We start from the raw sequence: 13,966 nt of genomic DNA, 5'->3' as shown, positions 1-13,966 counted from the left end.
GGCGACATTTTCGGCAACAGCCTGAAAAGAGGTTGCCGCGGCGTGGTCGGGTGTGACGCATGTAGTGACATGCGGTGTCTCCCTGCCGACCCTGGATTTTGGAATGTTCAAAATCTTCAGGCGACATCTGGGTATCTTATCACGTTGTGAGCCCTGTCAAATGCTGACGTATTTTGTCCTGCGGGTGACGCCCGGTGACGTGGGTATATAAAGCGCCGACTTTCAAAACTTTTTAGATTATTTGGAGAAGATAGCCAGGGGTAAAGTGCCCATAAATAATGAAAAGTACAAAAGTACATAAATGTACAAAGTATATTATTAAGAACATCTGAAATGATGTTCTTTCTAATGTGGTGAAAAAATAAAGATCTTTGTCTTGTTGAAGTTCATGCGAGTTGATGTAAATTGTAATGTTATTTTCAGATCTGACTATTGTTGTTGAATAAAATTTTTGCTCAAGTATGATGTTCTTTGAAATATTCCGTTAAATATATAGTTACTTTTGTTGAAGTTAAACCTTTCTTGTTAAATGAATTATTGTTTTTCAATATGATGTTGTAGTGCGTGGGTCTCAAAATGAAGCACGAAGTCGTGTTTTGAGAGGCACTTTTTATTATGTTCCTCCCAGTTGTAGGGAAGACCAAACGAGAGGAAGATGGCACCCAAACCCCTGCCTTTAAAGCCTCCGGCTAAGGGCCGCCTCCGGACTGAACCACTCCTGTGCCGAGGGGTTCGACACTATGATGGCACGACCCTTGGGAGCCGCCACAGGACCCCCCCCCCCAGAACCAGAGGCACGAAACGCACCGGCGGGCGAACGACCCAGCCGGCCCGCGTGCGGAAGTTAGCCGCTCGTGGGGCTTGCGGAGGGATAGGTGGAGGGACAGGACGAGGGACCGGCGGGAGGACAGGTGGAGTGACAGGCGGAGGGAGCCGTGAAGGGGGGCGCCCTCGAGGCCGAGGTTGGGCAACCAGCACCGGCTGGTCAATGTCCAGGTGTGCCGGCTTCAAACGGTCAATCGACACGGCCTCCAGCCGGCCCCCCATGTCCAGGACAAAAGTCGACTGCCCGTGTTCCAGCACCCGGAACGGACCCTCGAACGGCCTCTGGAGTGACGTCCGGTGGGCATCACGGCGCAGGAAGATGTACGGGCAGTCCCTGAGGGCTGATGGCACGTGTGGGCGAAATGTCCCATGGCGGGACGTCGGGACGGGTGCGAGCCTGCCAACTTGCTCGCGAAGGTGCGTTAGGGTGGATGACGGCGTTCCCTGCTGCCCCGGCGCCGACGGCACGAACTCCCCGGGCACCGTGAGTGGCGACCCGTAAACGAGCTCCGCCGATGATGAGGCCAAGTCCTCTTTGGGAGCAGTCCGGATGCCCAGCATGACCCACGGCAACTCGTCCATCCAGTCCGGGCCGGAGAGTCGTGCCTTCAGTGCTGCCTTCAGCTGCCGGTGGAATCTCTCCACCAGACCATTAGCTTGCGGGTGGTAAGCCGTGGTGAGCATCCGGACCGCTCCCAAAGAGGACTTGGCCTCATCATCGGCGGAGCTCGTTTACGGGTCGCCACTCACGGTGCCCAGGGAGTTCGTGCCGTCGGCGCCGGGGCAGCAGGGAACGCCCTCATCCACCCTAAAGCGCCTTCGCGAGCAAGTTGGCAGGCGAGGAAGTCCGTGACCTCTTCAACCGCATCCTGGTCGAGGGCTCCCACCAGGTAATAGAAGCGGGTGGCATCGACCGTGATGCCCCGCAGGTTGAACTGGGCCTCCGCCTGCTGGAACCAGATGAGCGGCCGGGTGGTCCAGAAGTTGGGCAGTTTTACGGAGACCGTGTCCAGAGACAGGGCCGGGCCAGCCTGTGAGGAGGTAGGGCTTTCTCTTCTCTCCATCATGACGCCAATGGAGCGTCGGGGGTCACCAATGTAGTGCGTGGGTCTCAGAATGAAGCACGAAGTCGTGTTTTGAGAGGCACTTTTTATTATGTTCCTCCCAGTTGTAGGGAAGACCAAACGAGAGGAAGATGGCACCCAAACCCCTGCCTTTAAAGCCTCCGGCTAAGGGCCGCCTCCGGACTGAACCACTCCTGTGCCGAGGGGTTCGACACTATGATGGCATGACCCTTGGGAGCCGCCACAATGTTATTTTTAAGCTGACGTTAAATAAACAATTTATTTCTTAAAAAGTTATTGGTCCTTAGATTTATTGTAGATAAGTTCATTTCCAATGTGACTATCATACTTCAGTGTAACCTTCTTGTGTTATGAAGGCGGGTGACGCGGAGTGTCGTAGTTTGACGTGACGGTGACGCGGAATACCGTACAACTTGACGGGTTTTAGGGCGACTACGGACGTCAGTCACTAACGTTCACAGGCCCCGAGTCTTTGGCTTGGGAGTCTTTGGCGAGGAAGCCTAGGCAAGGAGGTAAATACAAAGCCAGACAGGAGCACACGGTACAGTGCAGTGGTAATGGCAGGAAAGAAGGTATAATGCACCTTAAGGGGAAAAGGGTAACCAAAGAGAATTGGGGCCCTCAAGAATCAAAATGGTCATCTCTGTGTGGAGCCACATCGTGAAGACATGAAAACTGGGAAACCTGGGCAGTCAATGAAAGCAGCTTGAGGGCAGTCAGTATTATGGTCGAGGAGGTGCTGAATGTCCTAACACGTACGAAAGTAGACAAATCTCCCAGGCTTGATCAGATCTATCCAAATACATTGCGGGAAGCTAGAGAAGAAATTGCATATGTCCTGGCATGAGTCATAATTAGAATTGGGTGAGATGCCGGAAGACTGGAGATGGCAAATGTTGTGCCCCTCTTTAAAAAGGGCTGCAAGGAGAGGCCTGGGAACTGGAGGCCAGTGAGCCTAATATCTGTGGTCAGAAGTTTACTAGAGAGTATTCTGAGGAATAAGGTATATATGCCTTTAAATAGACAAAGGCTGATTAGGGGTAGTCAGCACGGTTTTGTACGTGACAGAATGTGTTTCAAGATGTAACCAAGAGGGTTGATGAAGGCAGAGCTGTAGACGTGTCTATATGGAATTCAGCAATGGATTTGACAAGGTTCCACATGGTAGGTTGCTCTGGAAGGTTAGATCACATGGTATGCAAGGAGAGCTAGCCGACTGGATAGAAAATTAACCATGGAAGGAAGCAGAGGGTGATGGTAGAAGGTTGTTTTTCAGACAGGAGGCTCGTGAGTCGTGGTGTGCATCAAGGATCAGTGCTGGGCCCATTGCAGTTTGTGGTTTATATTAATGAACTGGATGAAAACATACAAGGCAGGATTAGTAAATTTGCAAATGATACTAAAGTGGGTGGCGGAGAGTGAAGATGGTTATCAAAGGCTACAGCAGGATCTTGATCAGTTTGATAGTGGAGAGACTTTAATGGTTTAATCACATAAATGTGATGTGTTGCATTTTGAGAAGTGTAACCAGGATACGACCTTCACAGTAAACCCTGTTGTAGAGCAGAGGACCTGGAAGTGTAGGTGCATAGTTCCTGGAAAGTGATGTCAGAGGTAGATAAGGTCGTCAAAAAGGCTTTTGGCACATGGGCCTTCATCAGTCAGGGTATTGAGTATTGGAATGTTATGTTGTAGCTGTACACGGCACTGGTTAGTCAATAGTTGGAGTATTGTGTTCAATTTTGGTCACCCTGCTATAGGAAGATGGTGTTAAACTGGAAAGAGGGCAGAGAAGATTTACGAGGATTTTGCCAGGACTCGAGGGCCTGAGCTATGGGGAGGGGTAGGGTAAGCTAGTACTGTATTCCTTAGAACGTAGGAGGATTAGGGGCGATCTGACAGAGGTGTATAAGATCATGAGGGGAACAAGTAGGGTAAATGCATGGTGACTTTTACCTAGGGTAGGAAAATCAAAAACCATAGGTTCAAGGTCAGAGGGGAAAGATTTAATAGGAATCTGAGGGGCAACCTTTTCACACAGTGGGTACATGGAATGAGCTGCCAGAGGAGGTAGTTGAGGCAGAAACTATAACAACATTTACAATATATTTGGACAGGTACATAGATAGGAAACATTTAGAGGGATATGGGCCAAACACGGGGAGATGGGACAAGTGTAGATGGGGTATCTTGATTGGCAAGATCAAGCTGGGCTGGAGGCCCTGTTTCGATGCTGTACGACTCTATGACATCACAAATAGTTATTCAAAGTTTCCTTTGTTTCAAAGACAACAAACACTACCCAATTTTTCCTCGTAGCTAAAATCTTTACAGTCCTGCCTCCTCTTCATAATTCCCTTCTGCATCTCCTCCAGTACCAGCTCGTCTTTTGCATATTTCCTGTAATGTGACTACTAGAATTGTATGCAGTGCTGAGCTGTGGTCTAACTAATATCGACATGGCATGCAGAAGTATATCTTTCATATGAAAACCTACCAAAAGGTTTGTTGTCAGAAAAATATGAAGTCGACTTATTGAACCAATGTACTATTGTAAATTGGACACAGAATTTCCTGATAATGACCTGTAAATTATTTTGCGACAAACTGCTAGTCATTACATCACAACGGGCAATCCTCTCCTGCGAGGCATTCATCCTGCAACGACACAAAAAGCACCTTCACCAGCATCCACAGCTTACAATGAAATTAACTCAAAATAACAGAATCTCCAAAGTGACAATAAAATTATTTCAATCTCTTTAGTCCATTTCCAGCAATTATTACAATATTTAATTTGAACTATCCCGAGTACAGATGAAACCTGCTTTTGGACTTTAAAAAAAATCAGATACGCATATACATTATGAAATTTGTATGTTCAATATTTTGAATTTTTCTTATAAGATCTGGTATTACCTCTGGTGGTTCTTTAGGTGTGCTGTTGGAAAGATAGTCATCATCTTCCTCCTCCTGTATTTGTTCAAAGGTACGTTTCTTGGCCTTTTTCTCGGTTGCTTATAGGAAGCAAAAGAAAATTTTTAATTAAAAAAGCAGTAAGTTAATAAAATATGGGTGATCTTGCTGACGAAAGGTTTATACGTACAAAGAATCTGCTTAAGTTGGTCAATGAAATTGTTCTCATAAACCATCCTCTCTTGCCAAATAGCTAATACTCTTTCCAAGTGCTTCTTGCAATTCTCATCAGATTCACTGTCAAGCAAGGAAAAGAAACATTGAATTAGAGTAAATTTGACCCCAAGGACACTAATCTACATCGAGTTCAGCTGGATACATTAACTTTCAGCACGCTCATTTCAATGGAGATGACCAAATTTGGAAATTGCAGATAGTATCATTTCAATGTTGGAAAGATCACACATGGTTTATAGACAAAGGATTTCCCATTATTTTGTGAAATGTCATTGTTTTGTAAAATTGACATTGTTAAATGTCAATGATCAGTTTGTTAAGAACACATTACTTAAGATTACAAGTGATCCTATGTTGCAGCAAGTGTGGTTTGTATTCCCAGAGAATAGTCTGATTTTCTTTAATGCAAAGCTTTGTCACCAAATGAGAGACAAATATTGTATAATTGTTGAACTGAATATTGTATCTCTTTACTTTGCTTTAAACATATTAATTTCATGAGAGCAAACTTTATTCTGCATTTCAAATTTTTGGGAGGTGTTTTGTGATTTTTTTAGGGTGATTTCTGTTCTCTGAATGGCCAGAATGTCGAGTTCATCTGTAGTAATGAAGATATACAAAAATTTTGATTTTGCCTCATCATTAAAAAAATAAATCTAATAGCCTCCTATTTACATTGTCTGCCTATTTTGAAATGTAATCTCAGCCATCATATTGGATTCTATTCTGGAATTAATTAATAAAAATAATTGTCAAGACCGATTTTTCGCATTTTCCAATTTTGAATTGCCAACAAATTTGAAAACATTGGAAAAACAAAAAAAAAGACGCTGGAGTCCTGATGAAAACACAGAAAGTCAGCTGGTATTTATGGAAAAATGTTTAATGTTTCAGGTCAATGGGCCATAAAAAAACTGACAAAGATGTGGGGACAGAGAAGCGGAAGGATGGAGAGAACAGTGAAAATTGTTTATGTTAGCGCAGAAATGAGATTGTCCAACTGACAATTGCTTTCAGTGCCACCTCAGAGAGAGAAATGAATGCTTGACAACAACGGCTGGAGACAGTATGGATTAAAGGAAATAATCTTGGAACTCTGTTCTTCTACACAATAATGCCCAAAGTAGGCAGAAAAATAGTAGCTTATCCCCTGCCGAGGCAGCGGATACTATATTGATTTCAACTATTTCTGAGAACTGAAGATAGACACAAAATGCTGAAATAACCTAGCAGGACAGGCAGCATCTCTGGAAAAAATGGATAGGTGGCATTTAGAGTTGGGATGCTTCTAGGAAACACAAAAAAACAGAACAAATCGGGGCCGGCAACAGATGACCTCAGGCTGGGAAGTTCCCCGATAGGGTGATTGTTGGATATAGATGATGTGGTCCCATGAGCCATACATAGTTGTTAATTGTGGAACTGGTTAACCGACCTTTACAGGAGGGGGCGGGGAAGGAGGGGAAGAAGGAGGGGGGGGGGGGGGGGGGGGGGGGTGGGGAGTGATTCTGGAAGTTACCTAACATTAGAGAAATCAATATTCATACCGCTGGGTTGTAAGCCACCCAAGCAAAATATGAGGTGCTGCTCCACCAATTTGAATGTGGTCTCATTTTGGCAATAGAGGGAGCCCAGGACAGAAAGGTTGGTATGGGAACGGAAAGGGGAGTTAAAATGTTTAGCCATCAGGAGATCCAATAGGACCGAGGGCAACAGTTCAGCGAAAGTCACCGAATCCATGCTTTGTCTTGCCAATGTACAGGAGCTCATGTCGGGATGCAGTAGTTGAGGTTAGAGGAGGTGCATGTAAACCTCCGTCTCACCCGGAAGGATTGTTGTGGTCCCTGGATGGAGCCAAGGTAGGAGGTACAAACACACGTGTTTACATCTCCTACAGTTACAGAGGAAAGTACCTGGGGAGGGGGTGGTTTGGGTGGGAAAGGATGAGTGAACCAAGTAGTTGCGGATTTTAGCTAATTTCTGCAAACACTCCCTTTCCCCCTTCCACCAAAAGTCAAAACCCGTTCCACAGTTCACAACGATGTATCCTTCTTGGGATTACACCATCCATAGGCAACAATCAGCCTATCAGGGAATTTCCCTGCCTGCGGTCATCTGTTGCTGGCCCCGACATCCTGTTTTTTTTTCTCTTGCTTCCAGTCACTCCACTGCTATAATCAGTTTAAATAAAGCTCCTGACCGAAAACATCACCCCCAGAGAAGCTTCCTGACCTGCTGAGATACTCCAGCATTTTATGTCTATTAAGGCCTATGGTATGTTTGGCTCAAAGGGCCGAATGGCCTACTCCTGCACCTATTGTCTATCAGTAGGGGCATTGAGTACAAGTCAAAGTTGTAATGTGTTTTTAAAAAATCTGGTTAGGCTCCACTACTTCACAATATTTCAGTTTAAAGTATGTATTGAGAGATTGAAAAAGTTTCTGCAAGTTTGATGTTTCACAATGCACAGAAAGATCCTTTGGAAAAGATTATATTCGTCATTTCATACAGGAAAAATACAAGCTCACCTTTAACCATATCTTGCCACATTGTCAAATAAACTTTAATGTCAGGGATTTTTATTACCTAAAAGCAGGCAGGTGTCATTGAATCATATTTTTACTGAACACGATGGTACCTTGAAACATGTGAAAATGAATCCACCAAAACTGGTGCAAAGTCCTTGGTAAATTCTGGTCCCTTTTTCTTGCTATTTTGAATCACATCATTTGCCAGATAAAGGAAGGTCAGTTTTCTACTTGGTTTAGCTGGGGACAAAATAAAGGTAATAGAACTTTAGTTCTAACAAACGATTTCTTTTTGAGCATGGCATTAAATGAATACACACAATAACATACAAAAATGTCCATCCTGCAACAATAACTAAAGGCATTATTTTGTATTTAACGTTTTGATTTTTGGACACTGCAGAAAACCAGCATACAGAATAATGGCAAACTCAAAGAGCATTTGGCCAAGAGCTAGAAATCAGGGCAGTTGTGGTGTATACTTATTTTCTCATTGTGGAAGGAAATCTTGTACCCTTCCTCCCCCATGTGGCATTTTATAAAAAGTCTTCAGAAAGTGGCAACACATATCAACTGTTTTACCATTAACTATCCTGTCAGCTGCATCCTCAATAATAGATTCTAGTGCACTACATCAATGATTCTGTCATGCTATCTTTAAAATTAGGTTACATTTCTTGCATTCCAAAATGGGAACTTTTCATCAATCACTGGAAATTTGAAAGATGATAACCAATATTCATTTTTACCATAGCCATCTGATGACTTGAATCCTACGGACGCACATCATCTGGTCCAGGGATTTATCAACTTTCAGTGCCATTTAGTTCTCTAATAATATGTTTCCATCAATATGCACGATCTCCATTATTTCCATGTTCCCTGTGCCTCCTTTCATGAAATTTATTTCCCAATTTGTCCCAATTCAAGGGGCCATACTAACCTTTCTTTCTATAAATAAATTCTTGAGCCTTTTGTTCCTGATTATTCACATATTCTGCATTCTCTATCAGAGACCATTTTGCTGAATTTTGTTATTTTCCCAAGATTCCTACTTACAGATTTTGGCAGCAACATTTTCCTATAATCCCATATTTTGTTAGCCATTAATTTTTCCTCTCGGGGTTTAACAGTTTAAAGGAGCATATATTATTTGTAAACGATGTATTACTTCTTTAAACTTTGTCATTGTCCGTTATTGCTGCATTTTTTAATGGTAGGTTTACTAATCTACCATATCCATCATGCACTTCACACTTTTATAATTTACTATGTTTGGATCTTAAACCCAGGTTCCAGGTCAAACTAAATCACTTAATCGTTTGAGTACATGTTTTTATAAATTACTAGACTAAGTGGGACCTGTTTGGTCCCAGCATCACACGGGAGGGCTGGTCTCCCAACGCAATATTCCACCTCTCCGCCAATTCTAATATTGTTGGCCAGTGAGGGGGGGGGGGGGGGGCGGGAGCTTTCTGGAGAGCTAGTATGTGTGTTGTGGGCTGAAGGGACTGGTTTCCAGAGGTCTAGTATGGACATTGTGGGCCGGATGGATTCTTGGGCTGGCGGCTCAGTCACTCAAGCCTGTTGTGCTGGCAGCTCACTCACTCACGGCTGGTGGGCTGGCAGTTGACTCACGGCTATTCCTTGAAATTCCATTTCAAGCAGGGTGCAAGGCCACCAAATTCAAGTGCAGTTTCTTACCACTTCATGCAGGGTGCAAGGCCACCAAATTCAAGTGCAGTTTCATACCATTTCAAGCAGGGTGCAAGGCCACTAAAGACAGCGAGTCATGACCTCTCCCTCCTCCATCTTGCAGAGACTGAGCCAGCCCACACTTCTGGGTTTTATAGTCCCACCCCTTCTCCCACCAGAAGGGGCATGGCCTGCATGGCGTGATTGACAGGAGAGAGAATCTCAACATTTTTAAAACACTAATAACTCTTATTTTTCATCAATGGGAAAAATCTTCGGCGCCTGATGAGCGGAAGGGGAATCTGAGTAAGATGGCTAAAAATCACAACCGTACGTGGTAGTGTTTTTTCTAAAATCAATATAAAGCGCAAACAGGAAGTGGTCAAGATTAGACTTTTAATTATATAGAGGGCAAGGCAACTTTAATTAGGCAAGGCAACTTTAATTAGCAAAGGCAACTTTAATTAGGCAAGGCAACTGTAATTAGGCAAGGCAACTTTAATTAGCCAAGGCAACTTTAATTAGCCAAGACAACTTTAATTAACCAAGGCAACTTTAATTAGCCAAGGCAACTTTAATTAGCCAAGGCAACTTTAATTAGGCAAAGCAACTTTAATTAGGCAAAGCAACTTTAATTTGGCAAAGCAACTTTAATTAGGCAAAGCAACTTTAATTAGGCAAGGCAACTTTAGCATTTCCAAACCAAAGGCAACACAGCTTTAGCATTTCCAAACCTATAAATCTTCACGCCTTTGGAACGTGGGAGGAAACCGGAGCACCCGGAGAAAACCCACGCAGTCACAGGGTGAACATCCAAAGACCATACAGATAGCACCTTTAGACAATATTGAACCCAGGTCTCTGGCATTGTAAGGCAACAACTATCACAGCTCCGCTATTACTAAATGATTTATCATGAAGATAAATATTGCTTATTTACATACAAGAATTATTCTGACATTTCAAATTAACAAGCGAGAAAGTGACTGTTCAGAAGTGGGTAGTATATTTATCGCTTAAAAGTGTAGGGCTCTGGATTTTTGCAAGGTCAACATTTCAAATTAATTCTTGGTTCTTGGTTTCTTGGTCCTCCAAAATGTTCCAAATGGAATTTAAACTGGAGGTGGTGAAGGGAGGGCTTAAGCCAGAAAGGGTTATTGGGAAGAAAGAGCTACTTTAAATTTAGTTGCATCTGGTTGGGTAACTATAGTAGGGTGGAGATTATTCCATGCTTTAATTGTGCGGGGGAAGACCGAATTGCTGTACACATCTGTCATTGTAGGTGGGATCACAAATTGGATCGAATGCCCTCGTCTGCTCCTAATTGGTTTGGGTTTGGTGTAGGTCTTGTGATCTATGTCGAGCTGACCATTTAACATTTAGTAAAAACAGGTCAAACGGTGAGCTTCACGTCTGTCTTGGAGAGGGTTCCACCCCAGAGAATTCAGAAGTTTGGTGACACTCGCTTCTCTCTCACATAGGTGTTAGTAACAAATTGAGCTGCCTGTCTTTGGACACGTTCGATGGAAGAAATGTTTTTATTTGTGTATGGGTCCCATGCTACAACAATTGTCTGTGATGCAGTGATTAACTATCTTCTTGAAGCCATCTCCCATTAGCTGTTTAATTGTCAACCACATTCATATCAGGACACGGTAGGATTGGAGAGTTCAGATCGTTGAAGGTGGAATAAGATGCTAGCTCCACTATTTAATGTGTAGATGGTACTATATTGTAGCATCACCAGGCAGCAAAGTACTTTTCTACCCATATGTTACTGCACCCATTATGTCTTTCTACATTCCTTATTGCATCAGGGTTGGATCTATGCTTAACGATATGGGAATATTCCGGTTCACAAGCTTGACGTTATTTGAATGAAATCCTGCTAATAACTCTGTTTCATGAACAAACAGCTGAGACCATAAAGTTACTTTGGGTATCCATGATTTCAAATCAGGATTAGACCACTACTAGTACTTTAGAGTCATGAGGCACACATGCAGGTCCAACGGCCCACCATGTCCATGCTATCCATCGAGTACCTATCTACGCTAATCGCTTTCACCAGCACTTGGTCCACAACCTACGAAATACTAAATACATCTACATTAATAATCTGACTGCTTCAATGTTCACCTGAAAGATAATTCTGAAAATGCAACATTTCAATTGGCAGCTAAATTGTGTGGTCAAACTTTACTGCATGGATTGAGGTAATAAACTACTGATTTAAATGAAAAAATATTATCTACTCATGGCTGTCAAGTTAAATTATAGTTTTGAAAAGGTAATCAGGAAGTCATGATGCAGCTCCAAAGGACTTTGGTTAGGCAGCATTTGGAGTAGTACATGCTGTAATGGTTGCCCCATTTCAGGAAAAAAGTGGAGGCTTTGGAGAGGGTGCAGAAGTGGTTAACCATAATGCTAGGTGGACAAAAGTGCTGGAGAAACTCAGCGGGTGCAGCAGCATCTATGGAGTGAAGGAAATAGGCAATGTTTTGGGCCGAAACCCTTCGTCAGACTGATGGAGGGCGAGGAGGGGGCGGGGAGAAGAAAGGAAAAAGGAAGAGGAGCCCGAGGGCTGAGGGAGAGCGGAGAAGGGGAGGAGACAGCAAGGGCTACCGGAAATTGGAGAATTCAACGTTTATGCCACTAGTGTGCAGATTGCTGAGGTACTGTTCATATGAGGTGCTGTTCCTCCAATTTCCGGTGGTGCTCACTCTGGCCATGGAGGAGGCCCAGGACAGAGAGGTCGGATTCGGAATGGGAGGGGGAGTTGAAGTCACTGGGAGGTCGGGTTGGTTAATGCGGACCGAGCGGAGGTGTTCGGCGAAAGGATCGCGAAGCCTACGCTTGGTCTCACCGATGTAGATCAGCTGACATCTAGAGCAGCGGATGCAATAGATGAGGTTGGAGGAGATGCAGGTGAACCTCTGTCGCACCTGGAATTACTGCTTGGGTCCTTGAATGGAGTCGAGGGGGGAGGTAAAGCGACAAGTGTAGCATTTCTTGCGGTTGCAAGGGAAAGTGCCCGGGGAGGGGGTGGTGCGGGAGGGAAGGGAAGAATTGCCAAGGGAAATATGGAGGGAGTGGTCTTTGCGGAAAGCAGACAGGGGGGGAGATGGGAAGATGTGGCGAGTGGTGGGGTCACGTTGGAGGTGGCGAAAATGACGGAGGACTATTTGTTGTATGTGACGGCTAGTGGGGTGAAAGGTGAGGACTAGGGGGACTGCCCTTGTTACGAGTGGGGGGGATGGGGAGAGAGAGCAGTGTTACGGGGTATGGAAGAGACCCTGGTGCGAGCCTCATCTATAGTAGGGGAGGGGAATCCCCGTTCCCTGAAGAATTAGGACATTTCCGATGCCCTGGTGTGGAACACCTCATCCAGGGAGCAGATGCGGCGTAGACGGAGGAATTAGTAGGGGAGTAGTCCTTACAGGAAGCAGGGTGGGAAGAAGAGTAGTCTAGATAGCCATGGGAGTCAATGGGTTTATAGTGGATGTTGGTCAGAAGTCTATCACCTGTGATGGAGATAGTGAGGTCAAGAAATGGTAGGGAAGTGTCAGAAATGGTCCAGGTGTATTTCAGTGCCGGATGGAAGTTAGTGGTGAAGCGGATGAAGTCAGTCAGTCGTGTGTGGGTGCAGGAGGTAGCACCCCAAAGCAATCGTCGATGTAATGCTGCCTGAATTAGAGGGTTTCAGCTACAGTGAGAGGATGGACAGATTTGGATTGTTTTGCTCTGGAACGTCAGAGATTGAGTGGATACTTAATAAAATTATATTAAATTATGAGTGGTGTAGATACAGTCAGAAACCATTATCCAGGGTGAAAATGTTCAACACTAGCGGGCATAGCTATATGATTGGAGGGATAATGTTTAATGGAGATGTGTGGGGCCAGTTTTTATTTGTATACAGACCGTGGTGACGAGCCCACCCCCCGGCAGCAGACAAGCCTCATCTGTCATGGAGCTGGAAAGCCCGCCACCGAGTGGGGAACCACTGAGCCCAGCCACTGCTCATCCCAGAGGATCGGAGAAACGGATAGAAGGGTGGAAGGAGTCAAGCTCGTAGTGGAGGCAGACCAAAGAACAAGGGGTTGACAAAGAGGAACTGGGGTCTTGATCCTGGCAATACCGCACAACTTTATAGCATCATTCTTTTAGCAGGATGACCAAAACTGAACAAATTACTCCGTATCGACGCCTTGCATAATTGTAACATGGCATCCCAACTTCTATACTCTGTGCCCTAACAAATGAAGGCCAACATGCCAAGTGTTCTTCCCAAATAAATGTGACTTCCCAAATTGCGATACCCCATCCTTCTCTGCAATTAAACTACATTTGCTACCCCTTACCCCACTTGCCTAGTTGATCAAATTCCGTTTGCACTTCTTGATAACCAACTTCACTGTCTACTGGTAGTCCCAGGCCTCCAGTCCGAAAAACAACCTTCCACTATCATCTTCTCCTCCCATTAAGCCAGTTACATAGCGATGTTACAATACTTACCTTCAGCGGCGCTGCAGTTCTGCCACTGGCCGTGCGTGCGACTTTGGCGCCATTATGGCGGGGGGGAGGGGCGGGATTTAAATGCCGTTTTGTACTGCCTATCGGAGGCAGACTTCCTCGGGCTGCTAGCTGGTGAAGAATAATCGATCCAAATCCCGTTTG

The 13,966-nt window shown here is 44.6% G+C and overlaps 1 protein-coding gene across 5 annotated transcripts in view; it reads right to left on the bottom strand.

Annotated features, from left to right (window-relative positions):
• Window positions 1–13,966, bottom strand: part of LOC116991015 (regulation of nuclear pre-mRNA domain-containing protein 1A-like) — a 70,018-nt gene that overhangs the window by 43,936 nt on the left and 12,116 nt on the right. For all 5 annotated transcript variants that reach the window (XR_004416685.1, XM_033049288.1, XM_033049307.1 and 2 more), the window contains exons 2-4: window positions 7,702–7,831; window positions 5,017–5,123; window positions 4,830–4,927 (exon numbers count right to left, since the gene is read on the bottom strand). Coding sequence is in view for 4 of the 5 variants with exons in the window: in XM_033049288.1 (XP_032905179.1) it covers window positions 4,830–4,927; window positions 5,017–5,123; window positions 7,702–7,831 (335 nt within the window). In the remaining variant the exon portion in view is untranslated. The remainder of the gene's footprint in view (window positions 1–4,829; window positions 4,928–5,016; window positions 5,124–7,701; window positions 7,832–13,966) is intronic.

This window comes from Amblyraja radiata, chromosome 2, assembly GCF_010909765.2.
Source record: "Amblyraja radiata isolate CabotCenter1 chromosome 2, sAmbRad1.1.pri, whole genome shotgun sequence".
Lineage (NCBI taxonomy): Eukaryota > Metazoa > Chordata > Chondrichthyes > Rajiformes > Rajidae > Amblyraja > Amblyraja radiata.
This window is presented reverse-complemented; position numbering and strand designations above follow the sequence as displayed.